The sequence below is a fragment of the Silurus meridionalis genome, chromosome 11, assembly GCF_014805685.1.
Source record: "Silurus meridionalis isolate SWU-2019-XX chromosome 11, ASM1480568v1, whole genome shotgun sequence".
Taxonomy (NCBI): Eukaryota; Metazoa; Chordata; class Actinopteri; order Siluriformes; family Siluridae; genus Silurus; species Silurus meridionalis.
In genome coordinates, this window is record NC_060894.1 from 5,382,822 (window position 1) to 5,399,406 (window position 16,585).

The 16,585-nt window shown below is 37.3% G+C and overlaps 1 protein-coding gene across 1 annotated transcript in view; it reads right to left on the reverse strand.

Moving 5' to 3' along the window:
- Nucleotides 1-273: 273 nt before the first annotated feature.
- Nucleotides 274-16,585, reverse strand: part of LOC124393520 — a 243,501-nt gene continuing 227,189 nt past the window's right edge. Inside the window, 4 exon segments of the mRNA XM_046861414.1 lie at nt 274-2,207; nt 3,663-3,775; nt 5,213-5,266; nt 6,955-7,013. Of these exon segments, the coding sequence (XP_046717370.1) occupies nt 1,963-2,207; nt 3,663-3,775; nt 5,213-5,266; nt 6,955-7,013 (471 nt within the window). The 3' untranslated portion in view covers nt 274-1,962.

Consider the following 16,585-nt stretch of genomic DNA (forward strand, 5'->3'; position numbering starts at 1 on the left):
TTCGAGCCACTCACGGCTTCTCGCGAACTATCAGATTTTTCGCGAGTTACTCTTAGTCCGGTTCCAAACGAAAAGTTGCAAACTATCAAGGTCACGAGTATCGAGGTACCACTGTATACATGTATATTATTATTTTATTTATTTTTTGCTTTTTTTGTTGTTGCTGATATTGTTATGAGTATAACTAAAAACAGTAGTATACAGTCATTATGTTAATATGTTCAGCAGAATGAAGCCATGAAGCAATTACAAACCACACTTAGGGACAGGACCTTAATGTGAGTTCAAACTTTTATTTGAAATGTAAGTGTCCCATTAATAAACAAGAACATAAACAAAAAATCAACAGCCATATAAATATCGGCATATAAAATAAAAGCAGGACATGAAGCGTTAAAGCGGTTAAGAAAGAAAAAGAGATAAAGGAATTGAAATACACAATTGAATACAGAAAGATATTCAAGCAGCAGACAGACATTTACATTTATTATTATTTTCTATATATTTTGAGTTAAACAGACAGGAATAGCCATTCCGGTAGCATTAAACAGCTTACTGTAAATTACAAAACACCGAAGACTATAGAGAGATGTCGAAGAAAGGGCACGCTAAAAACACCTTCATTTTTTTGGGGAAGAAATAAAGTGAAAGAGAAGGAAAAAACACAAAAATATGCACATTTTTTTGATTAGTATTTCACAAGGCCTAAGCTATGATTGCGTTGTCTTCAGAGATTTCGAGGTTGTATTTACAGTTTGGTTAGTAAGTGTGTTTGAATCTTTTTTTGTATCTAAAGCACTACACTTTTTTTTTTGTTTGTTTATTATTATTATTTTTTTTTTTTTTTCTAAAAATACTGAAACATTCCTGTGCTAGCCTGGTGTTTGTGGCTCTAGTTTGTACAGACTGGTTACATGGCATATTTACATGGTGAGTTTGAGACTTTACAGAATGCAGGTGAGTAATAAAGATCAATTTGGGAGTTGGTTGAGAATACAACCAAGGTCTTACTGATTTGGATGAATATTTATAAGAACATATTTCAATGTTCGCCACTGGTAAATATTCATTTGTATGTCAAAATCTTTTATGTTTCTCAACTCACAACCCATCCTAAGAACTCGATGCATGATCATGATTGACCAATATCCACTATATTCAATGTCTGGGAATCACCTTTGTGTTAATACAGGCTGATAGGAGCAATACACACTATAGACCATCAGAGTGTGTTTAAATAATAATATTATACATAATCATCATATAAAATTAAGCTAGCATAGTTTACATAGAGCGAAACGACTTTTTCTAGACCAAATCCAATCTTACGTTGTTTTTTCTCTTAGAATACAAACCGTACAACTATTTTTTTAGGTGGAAAATTGCTTTTTTTATAGCAAGTATGTTTAACTTTATAAATTTTCTTATCTGTTTCAGACTGCATAGGTTTTTAATACTAGGGTTAAAAATTGGATCATGCAAGAATAATCATTTTATTTTTATTTTCAGGGTTATGGCACATTCTTGAAAAACATTTCATTTTCATTCTTGTCACAACAAATAGCATCTATTTTGCGTAAGAAAAACAAAAAAACAAACAACCAAATGGTAACATGATAATCAACATGTATTTTTATCAGTGCTATCAAACAAGGTTACAAAAGAGACATGGTTTGTCTGATCTTGTCCTATTTATTTCTTATCCATATTTGTGTTTTATGCTAGGGTCCGAAATCTACCACATAAAAGGAAAACGAGCTGAGAGAGAGCTGGGAATTTCTTACGTTGTGTCTAAAAGCAAAACTATTTGCAACTGATATTTAGTCTCAGTCATAAAGAGATTTCTGGTTATGAAATATTCTAGCTGAACATGCACAGACGAGAAATGCTCAGATTAGAGAAATAGAGCGCCACTGCTGATCTGATCGGATCTAATGCGTTCTTTATGCTATATTATGCTTATTACTTTTTGTCCTTCTTGGTGACTTTCTTCTTGCTGGCCGGAGTCGGGGCAGCCTTGGGGACATCGCTGGTAGGTGCAGCCTGGGGCGGGGCCTGAGGAGGTGGCAGCGCCTGCTGAGGCATCTGCTGCTGGGGGTTAGCCGTTAGGGTAGCGGTGCTGCCTGGGATGTAAACGTTCTGCCGGTAGTCGGGGACGTACTGGGCATTGTAGCGAGGTCCGAGAGTCGCTGAAGCTTCACTCGCTTCTAGGACAACAGGGAGAGACATAGAAAGGACAAAGAAAAAGAGAGAGAGAGATGGGAACAGATAGAGAGAATTAGAAGGAGAAAGAGGAATAAAAGGAAAGGACAAAAGAAAGAATTGTTAAAGTGTCAGTTTATTAGAATACACTGTGTGTAAGTGATGTGCTGTATTAGGAAGATAATCACAAAAGAAGCTGGTGTGATGAATAAAACATGACCAGGAATGCTTTATTTCTCTTTTACTATGTTTCAATTATCTGTTCCTTTAAGAACAACAAATGCCATTATCAGTTTATTGCTCCATTTCATGTTGATAAATGTCCACAAAACAATTTGTCACTTTTGTTAAAGCAGCTACAATCAGTTGTTCCTTTACCTTACCAGATTTTGTTTTTCTCTTATGAAGAAAAAAATAAACTCAACAATTTAGTTTTACTTCTAACATTTATATAAAAAAAAAAGGTTTATTTCTATAGCAACAGCACATTGCTGACATACACTCTGATGCATCTAAACACGGGTATTGTGTACTACAGTAAAGGCTGCTGTCATATAACATGAATCAACACAGCCTGCCCAATCAGATGCAAGAAACTAAACAGTGATCTTAATATAGAAATAACTCATATGCGCTAAAGAAAAGTGGGCAGTCTGGCACAGGAGACCTCACAGACCTCCAGTGAAAAAAACACTGCACTGCAGTCTGTGTGTGACCTGCTTTTGGGTGACGACCTCTATGCATTATGTGGCTATAACACACTGGCAGACACACACACATGTTTAACGGTGCATAAAAAGAAACCCAGAAGAATTCATATGACTCACTGACACACCATCTTTGTCTACATCATGTCAGTTAGTTATTTGTTCTTTCTTTCTTTCTTTCTTTCTTTCTTTCTTTCTTTCTTTCTTTCTTTCTTTCTTTCTTTCTTTCTTTCTTTTAACAGAGTGATGCATTATGATGTGGCATTCTCAGACAGACTGCAGCTGTGTGAGGGATGAAGAAAGACCCTTCTGTATTTTTTTTTTATATTCCATCAACCTTCATTTAGCTAACCAGAGGCATCTTACTGTAATTTTCAAAACAATCAACTTCGGTTCATCACACAATTATGTTGATAATTATATTCTTCTAAAAATGTTAAATGGTGTCTTTGATTCCTTGCACACTGTGCTGAAGACTAATGGCATTTTAGGTTTTTAGACCACAAATGGTGTCATAGCACCTTTATTTAAAGGACATTTGCAAAACATTACATTTGGTCCATATTGCGAAACAAAACAGGCACACAATAAATGTATAATTTAAATGTATTTTGATCCCACTCCCTCTACACGACTTGTTACACGATTAATTTAAAATCTCTCAAATCTCTCTGAAGATAGCTAAATAGGTTAGCAAAGTGATGAAGGGATTTTTAATAAAAAAATTAAATAATAGAACAGAATGAAGCTCACCGTTTGCAGCAGCCATTAAAGCCTGGAGCTGTTCTGCCTCGGTGGGGGGGTTTGGCCACGGTCCTGTTCCCACTACTGCACCGGCACCAGAGTCTTCAGGACGAGGTCCAGCTCTGCACAGCATACAGGGAAATTTAGTGTCTCCATTCTTACATGCACAAACACACACACACACACACACACACATGCTCGCCTGTCCTTGGCATGAACACGCCGGGTTGATGAGCAGAGGCGGCCATTTTGTGCTAGAACCAAAAGCAGCACACAGTAATGGAGGCTGGAGTCAAAGTGAGCAGAGGCAGCCGTAATGTAATCAAACAGGCAAACAGGTCAGAGCACGCACGCACACACACACACACACACACACACACACACACACACACACACACACACACACACACACACACATTGATTTTCTGTTTTTGGATTGTCAGTTTAATATCCAGCACTTTCAACCTGTCTCTTTATACCACATTGCTGTTCATTTAATTTACTGCAACAATGCATGCTTCTAATACAGTACCATTTTTATACTAACCACACACTCACGGAGACATGTACAGTTCTCTGTTCTCTGTATTCTCTATAATGAAGAGGATTTTTGGATGTTTATTATTTATAGAAGGAATCTGAGATTTGGAACAGCCAGTGCTAAAGCTGTAGCTTTTTCGACATCCTCAAGAAAGAAGAGTTTTTTACATTTTGTGACATGAAAAACTTCATTTTTGTTTCTTATTAGAGAGGAAAAAAAGAGAGATTCAGTTAAAGAATGAGAGTGTCAGAAGTAGCTTCTTGAGTGTGTTAAACAATATTAGACTATAGTTAGATAAATACCTGCCATTTATTTATAAATGAAAATATAGTGAACATTTAAAATAGCTGTGAAATAAAGGAACTTTTGGACATGCTTTTATACAGTACTATATCTTTAAAACATGTCCTAAAATGTGCTATTCCTAACTTATTATTTAACACAATTGATTATACTATATTCTATAAAACAATTTCAGTTTTAATACTTTTTTCTATTTTATTTTTATTTTCATGCACCTTAAGAACGGAAACTTGATTTCATTGAATAGCAAATTGCAATAAAGAACTTTATCTATGTGTTCTCATTGCTGTGTCTTTACCCACATAAACCACACAAAATTGTAACTGAAGAACAGGACAACAGAAATATTGTCTACATTACAAAAGACAGACGACACACAATTTCTCTTACAAAGCCAAAGCAAACCCATTCCAAAACAGACAAAAGAAATAGCACTTAACTAGGCAACACCACACAAAGTACTACATTAAACCTAAAGAGCAAGATGCAACAAAGACTCTCCATCAATACACGCATGTCCAAAGGTCCTGAGTCTGTGTATTTACCTTTGGTACACACACAGACTCGAAAACATCAGGGCGATTGGAAAGTGTGTAGGTGGGAGCTAGATGACACACAAAAGAGTTCTAAAAGAAGTTGACAAAAACTACAAGGCTCCCCATATGAAGCCAAGCGCAGCACACACTACTGTCCTCTTCCACTTCCTGCACTCTACCTGGACTTCTCGTATGGAGTCCACCTCTGCTGCAGGGTATGGAACCTGTGCTGGCTGGAACACAGGGACAGTAGGAATGTGCTCAATAGCCAAACGCCAGTCAGCATGACACCGATATCTACAGCCGTCAATTTTAGCAAATAAGGTTACTAAGATTTTCTACTGAAGTAACAATAAATTAACCGGGATTGATGGCAGAGCAACGATTAGCTGGCACATTCTTAAAAAAAGTTCTGTCAAAGATCCTTAATGTGGTTTGGAGAAACCTGATGTAACATGCAAGTAAATCTTGAGTAAACCTTTATTTATAATAATGCCATAAAAATCTAGACCCCAATTATTGATCATTGCTGTGCTTAGTCCTGACTTAAGTATATTATAATCCCAGTGCTCATTAGAACCTTTGCATAACATTTTTATCACTCTTTATCCCATTACACCATAGAAACTACAACCCCAATTCCAAAACTGGGATATTATGTAAAATGTAAACAAAAACATAATACAATAATTTACAAATCTCATTTTTTTTTAATAACAGTAATTATGAATTTGATGGTTCCAAAACATTTTGATGTTTACTACTGTATAGTATCCCTGTTACTTTAAACAACAGTCCAAATATGAATGGGAACTGAAGAATCCAGTTGTTGGAGTTTGCGGAGAGAAATGTTGTTTCATTTCTGTCTGATACAGAATTGTAGCTACCCCCTATTGTAGCCTCACATTGTGAGTTCCAACTGATGAAAGATCTGGACAGCAGGCAGGCCAGTTAAGCAGCCAAACTCTTTTACTATATAGCCATGCTGCTGTAATAGTTATATCATGCAGTTTAGCATTGTCTTGATGAAATATGCACGGCTTTTCCTGAAAAATGGCATTGGATCAATATAAGCATATGTTGCTCTTATCCCTTCCAGCATTGATGTCGCCTTTTCAGGTGTGCAAGCTGGATGGTCCCTCTCCTCTTGAGTCTGTAAGGTGTGGTGCCCATGGTTTAAAAAAAGAATATATATAATTTCGATTCATCTGACCACATAACAGATTTCCACTTTAGCTCATTAATTTTAAATGAGCTTTGGCCAAAAGAAGAAAATAGCATTTCTGGGTTATCTTCTTTGCATGATGAGCTTTAACCTGCATTTGTGAATGGCATTTACAGACAGTTATTTGTGGAGGTGTTTCTGATCCCATGCAGTGATTTCTAATACAGAATTCTACCTGTTTTTACACCTGAGGGCCACCTGAGTGCCAGAAGACCACAAGCATCCAGTGTAAATTCAGTCTTCACTATTTAATGTTGAGGAACATGAAATTCCACAATTTGTAGACAATGTTTTTGCAGATCGGTAATCCTCTGTCCGTCTTTACTTCTGAGAGACTATTCCTTTTTAATATCCAATCATGTTAATAAACTGTTGCCAATTAATCTAATTAATGTAATTTAAGTTGCTCCAGCTTTTTCTTTTTTAAAAAACACTTACTTTTCCAGCTTTTTTTTGTCCCAGTCCCGAAATTGTTGTGATGTGTTACAGCCATCAAATTCTAAATTACTTATTTTTTTCCTTAAAATGGTACATTTGCTCAATTAAAACAATCAATGTTTTCTATGCTTTATTTTGAATAATATGATCATAATAATATGGGTTTATGAGACTTGCAATGGCATTCTGTTTTAATTTACATTTTACACCATTTTTTTGAAACTGGGGTTGTACTAATAAAGCCACTAATTCACTTACCCACTAGGTCCAGGCCTCTGGTTAGGAGGTAAGCGCCAGTCATTGTTCGGTGGCTTTTGCTGTGAAGGAAAAAAGAGAAACACTTGTGTTTATATCTTCTTTTAGAAATATTTGCCCCCACTTTAAGGTATCTCTTCTGTGATATTATAAATGACAATAGAGTTAGTCTTGCTATCAGACCTGCAAGTAGAGTGGAGGACAAAAAATGGATAGAGATTATGCCTAGTGGGAGTCAGGCTTTTACAGAATCCAGACTGAATGTGTGAATAATTGAAATATCCATCATGTCTCTGAAACACATGAGTGCACATACAATATAGGAACACACATAATATCTTTCCAGAGAGTATTAGGTTTACTCAGTGCCTGTAAGAAAGATGGCCAGGCAAACTGCATTGACTTCACATGGAGACTACATGTGTAGACTTCACATCAAGGAGTGTGATTTGGTTAATTTTATAATATTGTTTTGCAGATTTTAGTGAGATATTTGCTGTTTTCAATCTTAATACCTATATCCTGAACTGAAGAGGACCATGTGGCATGTGTAATGTCTCACAAATCCCCAAACACACACGCACACACACACACACGCACACACACAATTGCCCTAATGCCATGACGTCCATCCAATTTTGCTTTTGTAGAAAAAACTGCACAATTTAAAAGATTTCTCTGGACATTCTCTGGACTTTTCTCTGGAGCAATGCAACATGCTGCCATTCTTGGCATACAAAAAATATATAGCCTAACCCTAACCATGCTCATCTAAATCCCACCAACAGACATGTCAACAAACAACAAACTTAGCTACAGACAAATAGAACAAAAAAAAAAAAGAAATACTGATAAAATGTAAAGAAAATCAAGCTATGAATCTTTGGAAAAGGGATTGTGTTCATCATTTACTGCTGATAATCATAGATTTACAATGAACGCAGAAATAGCAAGAAATAAGGGGAATTATTGATATAACATCATAACCAGTTAATAACCAGCCAGTAAACGCATCATTTGTACAGCCAAAATTTTCGCACACTAGGTATGTAGTCTCAGCCATATTTACGTACAGTGTGTCTGTATATTTTGTATATGTTGTGTCTTCTTCTACTTAACATTTTTCACTATGTATATTTTGCATCTGTTTGTACAGTTTAGTAGATGTTAAAATTAAAGTGGCCTATATATACTTTATATCAACAAAAGATATTGAGGACACTGCTTTTTCACAAATCACATTCTACTTTCAGTCCATATTTGCTGTTATAATAACCCAAAGTCATCTGAAAAGATACTGCACTATAATTTAGAGTGTGGTTGAGGAGATTTTGCTCATTCAGCCATAAGGGCATGGGTAAAGTCACGTGAGGAGATCTGGGGTGCAATTCGTGTTCCAATTCAATGGCGTTCATACAGGGATAATGTCATGCTGGACCAGGTATGGGTCTCTAGTTCAAGTGAATCTAAAATGTATGCTACCACATATCTCAATATAGTATATTAGTGGATCTACCACCAGAGTTCCAGTATGCAGTTTTCCATGTGTTAAATATGCAAGTGACAAATAAAAGCCTTTACAGTGTGTCACGTAATAATAAGAAAATGACCAATGAAATCATTCAGTCTTAAACTGTCTTCACAATCAGTGCTCAAAATCTCAACAAATCTGGCTTCCTGAAATCTACCTACGCAGTCTTTTTTATAGATTTACATACATGAAGATTGGTAATCAAGATTGTTTAAATGATCTTGAACAGCATGACAAATCCCAATTTGTGCATGATCAGATGATAGGTCAGATGACCATGATGGTTTAGACATTGCACTGTGGAAGATATAATGGCGAAGAGAGAGAGACTGACATGAACACAAAATCTTTTGAGTGATTCATTTTTATTCTTGGTGAGCTCCTGAAATCAGACAAAGCATCTGTCATTTTCTCTACCAGAGTGATATTAACAGCAAAAATGCTCCAAAGTGCTGATTTTTCATTGTTTGCAATTGTTTTATATCCACTGACTAACACAGTGATGCTGAATACGCTCTTATGTTCTTCCTGCCTGAGATTTCCAGCTACTCTCAGCTCTCCTGTATAGGTGCAAATGTGAAACAGTGCTGCATCTAGACCAGACAGACTGTAGAAAAGCCAGGCGTTGTGACTGCTGTCTCCATCCACACATGAGATCTGATTAATTCGGTGACCAGGTTCAGCAAAGATGGGAGCAAACAAATACAGTGTGTCATCAGAAGGAAGTAAAGGGTAGTGAAGATTCGGAACATGGTCATTCTGATTAAGGACAAACACATGCACTGTGACCTTAAAGGTCCGAGCCGGATGTGACACAATGCGCTTGATCCACACATGCGCTCTCAGTCTACTTTCTGTCTGCTGACTAAAGCTCCATTTTTTGGATCTACATCAAAACATTTAAAGTCAAGTTCCGCACCTCCCTGTGAATCATCTCCTGAACATCCATGCTCAAGTCCTTAGACATGTGTTCTATTATGGTACCTGGTTTCAACTCTTCAGCCATGGAATAAAGCAGTTCTGTAGCCTCGATATCAAAAACCAAATGCAGAGCTATCCAAATCCCGACATGTACTCCTTGCATCACTCCAATATCCATTCCCACAGGAATTCTTTAACTTTATAAATACAGAATGATGAACTTCAAAGCATATGTAAACCTGGTACAAGCTGTGACTGTTAATTAAATTAATAAATCAAATAATTAGAATTATGCATTTAGCCTATTTGTTCTTCATTATGAACAGAATTTTAGTGCTTTACAGATGCATCGCAGCCAAATTTCAGTTGTGATACTGTGATACTGAAAGACCTCGACTTCTTATTGGTAGAAATAGAGGGACAAAGAAGTGTATTACTAATGAACATCAGTCAGCCCCCTCATCTTCATCCTCACTCTCTCTCTCTCTCTCTCTCTCTCTCTCTCTCTCTCTCTCTCGCACTCTCCCACCACACACACACACACACGCCATAAGATCAGACACACGCCATAAGATCAGTCAAGACGTAGTTTGCATTCCCAGAGTCTCGCATTTCTCTTGTAAACATTTCCGATTCACGTGAATCTACGCCTTATGTGATGCAAAACTGATGCACTAAATTTGTTCAAATGCTAACTCACTTTCCACAACCACATGATTTACCTTAGGACATGGTTATTTAAGAAATAAGAAGCTACCCACTGCATAATTTAAATAACTTGTTGCCAGCTGAAACATAATCACCCATGCAGTAATTATCCAATGGGAGGCTTTAACCTATTTGCTTAGTAAAATCCAGGTGGTGACTTTTTTTTTATAATAAATATAATATAATATAATATAATATAATATAATATAATATAATATTATATTATATTATATTATATTATATTATATAATCAACCCAATACTGATCAACAGAAATAGGTGAAAACAAAGCTGTATTTATTGGACATTTTATGAATGCCTTAGTGACAAAAATCATCTCTCTCTCTCTCTCTCTCTCTCTCTCTCTCTCTTGACACACAATTTCATTTTTGCTATATAAAACCTGTGCGTTTTCTTCCTCACCTGCTGACTCTCAAATGTCCACGTGCTGTCTGGTAATGAGGCATCGAGCACACTCAGAGTGTTTGTAAAGTCTGTGGTACTGCTGGGTTTAACGAGGGTGAAATCACTGAATTCGGACATTGGAGACAGATAGGAGCCGAACGACTGACTCTGAGACATCATGTCTCCCCCCAGCACCTCCACATATTTAATGGGTCCATCAGTGTTGAGCTGGATCTGAAGGTTCCTGTTGGGATTTTTATATTCACAATCGCTCCGTCTGATACAGCAACTCGAGCTGCCTCTACTGCCTCGAGCACATTTGACCAACAAGACAAAAAATGTCAGCAAACACAACAACGAGACGGAGGAGAGAGCGATGATGAGATATAATGTGATTTTGCTGCTTTTCTTCTCAGGCTCTGTGATTGTGTTTCTAAAGTCTGACATTGGTTCATGAAAGCCATCCTCTATCTGTATATCCACAGTGAGTGTGGTGGACTGCTCATAGTCTCCATTGTCCTTTATCTCTATAATCAGTCTCTGAGAGGAGTCATCCTGCTCTGAAACAGAGCGCTTAGTCCTCACCTCTCCTGTATGTACAGTGACAGTGAAGAGAGACGCGTCCGTGGCCTCCGCTAACCGATAGGAAATCCAGGCGTTATGGCCCGAGTCAGCGTCCACTGCTGTGACTTTAGTAACGAGGTGTCCTGCTTTAGCGGAGCGGGGCATCCTCTGATGAGAGACGGAGCCTATATGTGCAGAGGGGTAAATCACAGAGGGGGCGTTGTCGTTCTGGTCCACAATGAAAACATGAACCGTAGTATTACTGCTCAGAGTCGGAGAGCCATGATCTTTCGCTTGGACCAGTATCTGAAACACTTTCATCTTCTCATAATCAAACGAGTGCATGCTAAAAATACTACCGTTATCCGAGTTGATATAAAAATAAGATGACAGTGGCATGTGGAGGCCTTTGGTGTCAATTATAGAATAAGATATTTTTGCATTTTCTCCAATGTCATGGTCTGAAGCTGTGACAGAACAAACAATCGAGCCTGGGTTGTTATTCTCTTTTAAATAGGCCTTGTACGAGTTCTCAGAGAAGTTTGGTGGATTGTCATTAACATCAAGGATTTGGACTGAAATGGTTTTCTGGCTGCTCAAAGAAGGAGAACCTGAATCGAACGCGTTAATTTCGACGTTATACTCCGGGAAACTTTCACGATCTAAAATTCCATTGGTCACCAAAGAATAATCGTTGGAGAAAGTCGATTTCAGTATAAAAGGAACCCCAGGTTGTGTGAGTAAAGTGACCTTACCGTTAACACCCGAGTCTAGGTCGCGCGCGCTTATTAACGCTACAACGGTGCCACTCGGCGCGTCCTCGCGAACTGGACTCGGTTTTGACGTGAGCACGATTTGGGGTGGGTTGTCATTCACGTCTAATACGTCTATATAAACATTGCAGTGGCCCTCCATTTCAGGGACGCCTTTATCTTTAGCGATGACTTCGATATTGTAAGTCGGAGTGCTTTCAAAATCCAGCTGCGCGTTTAAAATGATTTCGCCTGTTCCAGAATCAATGTGGAACAATGAGCGTACTGTGTCGGGTGTGTGCTCTCCGAAAGAATACTCTATTTCACCATTTGTGCCCTCGTCCAAATCTACAGCATCAACTGTTAACACTGACGCCCCCCGACTTGAATTTTCAGCAATACTTACTTTATATATTGCATTGCTAAAAACTGGATTGTTGTCGTTAATATCCAGAACTGTGATATTTATCTGAGCTGTGCCTGATTTGACGGGATTTCCACCATCCAGTGCAGTGAGCATTAGCTGATGAAAAGCCTTCTTCTCACGGTCAAGGGATTTCTCCAAAACCAGCTCGGGCACTTTACGCCCATCTCCAAGATCCTTGACTTTCAGACTGAAGCATTCGTCTTTGCTCAGCGTGTACGATTTTAAAGAATTGCTCCCAACATCTGGATCTTGTGCACTCTCCAGAGGGAAGCGCATTCCAGGCACGGTGGACTCTGCGATTTTCAGCGCGCGCTCCGTTGACTGAAAACGAGGATAATTATCATTTATGTCCTGAATTTCGACATCTATTCGGTAAAGCTGGAGAGGATCCTCGATTATGACTTGAACTGGCAACAGACAATTTGCGTTTTGTCCACAAAGGCTTTCTCTATCGATCCTTTCATCTACCACTATCTCACCTTTCTCTAAATTCACACTGAAATACTGCTTACCTGATTCGGAGGCTATTTGCAATTTACGATCGTAAAGCTCGGATATTTTCAAACCCAGATCTCTAGCGATATTTCCGACAACGGAGCCCACGTTTAATTCCTCTGGAATCGAATAGCGAGTCTGGCCTTGTGCGTTATTCCACAAAAGAAGAAAAAGGAACAACCAGAATAAAAGACATCTCCATCCTTCAAACCACGTCCTCTTTGTCATCTTGATAGAAAAAAAAATCTAGACAATTCAGCAGATCGATGAAATATGTACAATCTCAGAAAAACTGAGCTTCACATCTCGATTCGGTTCCAAATCTTTATTGTAATCCATTTTCAGTTTTAAGAGCAGGAGCGCATTACGGTCTGTATAGGCTCCGTGCATCGTGCGATTCCCTGCGATGGGGGAGGGAGTGGATCTCTTTGTACAGTCCTGAAGATTATTGGTGCGCTGACGTCCAATAACAAAATGGCTGCTTCTTAAAGACACACACGCAGTCAACGCTCTGATTTTATTCGAAAGGAAATTCTGACCGTCGTCAATATTTTGTTCCATTTTGCAAAACACAATTGATCTGGTAAGTTGTTAATAAAATGGTGAGGGGTTACATTAGCTTTCAATTGATTAACATATAACTTAAAAAAATAAAATGAATAAAAAAACATTATTTCAATCTTGCTTTGTTTAATGCAGCTTGCAATATATAGAATAATCTCTCTCTCTCTCTCTCTCTCTCTCTCTCTCATTATAACATTATAATAGTACGCCTGGAATCATTTCAGAGTACTAAGTGAACACATAAAATCTTTTAATTTATCTAACACATAATATTATTTTATGAGTAACAGCAAACGAATTGCAGAAGGAGGTTTGCTGACTTTAAAAAGAAAAGTTGCTGTTCACGTTTGTGGTGCTGAAAAAAATACACAGACTCTCTCTCTCTCTCTCTCTCTCTCTCTCATTATAATAGTACATCTTGACTTGAATGATTCAGAGTACTAAGTGAACACAAATAAAATAATTTTATGAGTAACAGCAAACGAATTGCAGCAGAAGGTTTGCTTACATTAGAAAGAAAAGTTGCTGTTCACTTCTGTGGTGCTGAAAACAATACTCTCTCTCTCTCTCTCTCTCTCTCTCTCTTTTTTTTTTTTCTCTCTCTCTCTTTCTCATTATAACATTATAATAGTACGCCTGGAATAATTTCAGAGTACTAAGTGAACACATAAAAGCTTTTTATTTATCTAACACATAAAATCATTTTATGAGAAACAGCAAACGAATTGCAGCAGAAGGTTTGCTTACATTAGAAAGAAAAGTTGCTGTCCACTTCTGTGGTGCTGGAAACAATATTCTCTCTCTCTCTCTCTCTCTCTCTCTCTCTCTCTCATTATAATAGTACATCTTGAATGATTCAGAGCACTAAGTGAATTCATTTAACTACATATTTGATCTAGGTTGAGTTTTCATGAACGGCGACTTTTCAAATGTAAATTAAGTATTAGATTTCTCCAGTTTGCCATTAGATAAATATAAAACAAACACATAAAAGGACTTTATGAGTAACAGCAGACGAAATGTTGCTGTTCAAATTTGTGGTGCTGAAAGCAATATACTCTCTCTCTCTCTCTCTCTCTCTCTCTCTCTCTCTCTCTCTCTCTCATTCCTTCCCGCACACATCTTATTTAATTACTCCAAAAATATGATTTAAGCGATGCATGATGTTCATGAAATCAAAGCATCTGTTTTCAAGCATCCTTTAAACATTTTAAAGAGTTGTTTTATTAGCCCTGTTGGTCTCTCAGGCCACAGTTTGGTTTCCTGCAAAGCAGCTTTAAACCTATTAAACCAACAATTTTATACTGGCATTTTAAAACAGCTCTTTTACACAACATTTTAATGATTTTTTTTTTTATGTTTTTTGGAAAATGTTTTAACAAGATAAGAAATACTACACATCCTTACAGCAGTGGTGGGACCTGGGCAAAGTACACACTAAACAATTATGTACACTGCAAATGTCACAAGGAATTTGGCTCAGTCAGTAAATCATTTAGCACACCAGCAACAGCAAATCATGGAACTCCAATCCCTTTTACAACCAACAAAAGAACAGGACCATATTCAGACCCTTACAGCTAAAAAGAAAAAAGTTACCAGACCTTCTAGGGTTAAAAAAAACAAGGAACAGGAATAAGATCACGCTTCCAGAATGCAGACCAAATGGATGCACCATCTAAGTTTTTTTAACCTTAAAAAAAGAATGTCTCTAGTTTCGGCACATTTTATCTGAACCCACTGAAATACGCAAGAGAGCGGTTAGTTTCTATAAAAAGCTTTACACCAGCAAGCTTAAAGTAGACCAGGTCACAGAGCAGGTCTTCCTAGGAGGACTGCCCAAAGTCCCTGAACACCTAGATGCAGCACTCAATGGAACATGTGAAGTGTTTTTAGCATTTTTACCAAATCTTTCTCAGTCTAAACTTTTATCCTGGGGTAAAATATATACAGAGAATTAAAGGAGAGCGTCAGCTCTTAAACTTTTTTGAGGGCATGAGATGGGCATCTACATCAGCAGAAAAAAATTAAGTAAAACAAAAAAGAGGCAGCCATGTTGCAAAAATGGTGACAACAGCAATGATAAAAACTTTAACTTTTACAAGAAAACAGACAACTTAATGATGTTTAAGAAAATCTGGTGCAATAAAAATGCACTCTGCTCTGTTGTCAATGATGAACTGCATTTTGCACATTCCATGTCTTAAAAAACTTCATGTAAATTTTGTTTACACTGTATTTACCCCCCCCCCCCTCAAAAATGTTCAATCTATCTATTTATTTATTTAAGTGATGTATTAACTTAAATTAAATATTTTATCAGTCGCTGTTACAAGCCTTGAGCATTTGTAATAAAGGTTTTTTTTTTTAATCTCTCTCTCTCTCTCTTTCTTGGTATGGCACATTATTACCCTTAAAGTAAGAGAAAGATACACACAATCTGTGTGTTTTTCTTACCTACTGACTCTTAAACATCCAAGTACGGTCCTGGTAATGACACATTGAACATGCTCAGAGTGTTTGTAAATCCTGTGATGTTGCTGGAGTGCCATAGTCTTTCTCTTAAACATTAATGCTCAACAAATTATTCTTTTCATAGTCAAACGACCTCTGTGTCTTTCTTAGATTTTATAACAAAAAAAATGCTGGAATGTGATTCATCTATAGCTCCAGTATAGAATACGTTTTTATATTTGTCTATATACTGTACAAATAAAATATCTTTTTTTTTTTGTTGTTAACATGAACACTACAGCGGCCTTGAGAAAATGTGTGGCTTTTATATCTACAACACTCGATCCAACTACTTGGCTTAAAGCAAACCAGGCCAACTCTCCCATCGATCCTGCTCTAAAATATCTGCTCCATGAACAATAAACTGGACTATATCCGACTCCAGCAGACTACACTAGATGAGTTTAGTGACTGACATAATAAAACGTATATACATTACAGTGTATAAATACAAAAGAAAAAGAGACCACCAGTAAGCAGTTACACTCTCAGACATATTGCACATAGGTAATACTGCACGGTTTTAAATTAGTGTTATTGTACATTTATTGCAAAAAGCCCTTATTGTCATTATTGCACAGTAACAGTGTATATTTTGGTGACTGGTTCACTGGGAGCAGCTCTGATTGTAAAGTCTAATAGCAGCAGGAAGAAAAGACCTTCTGTATCGCTTCTTCAGACACTTAGGATGGAACAGTCTGTCACTGAAGGAGCTGCTCAGAGATGAAACTGTTTCATACAGGGGGTGAGAGTT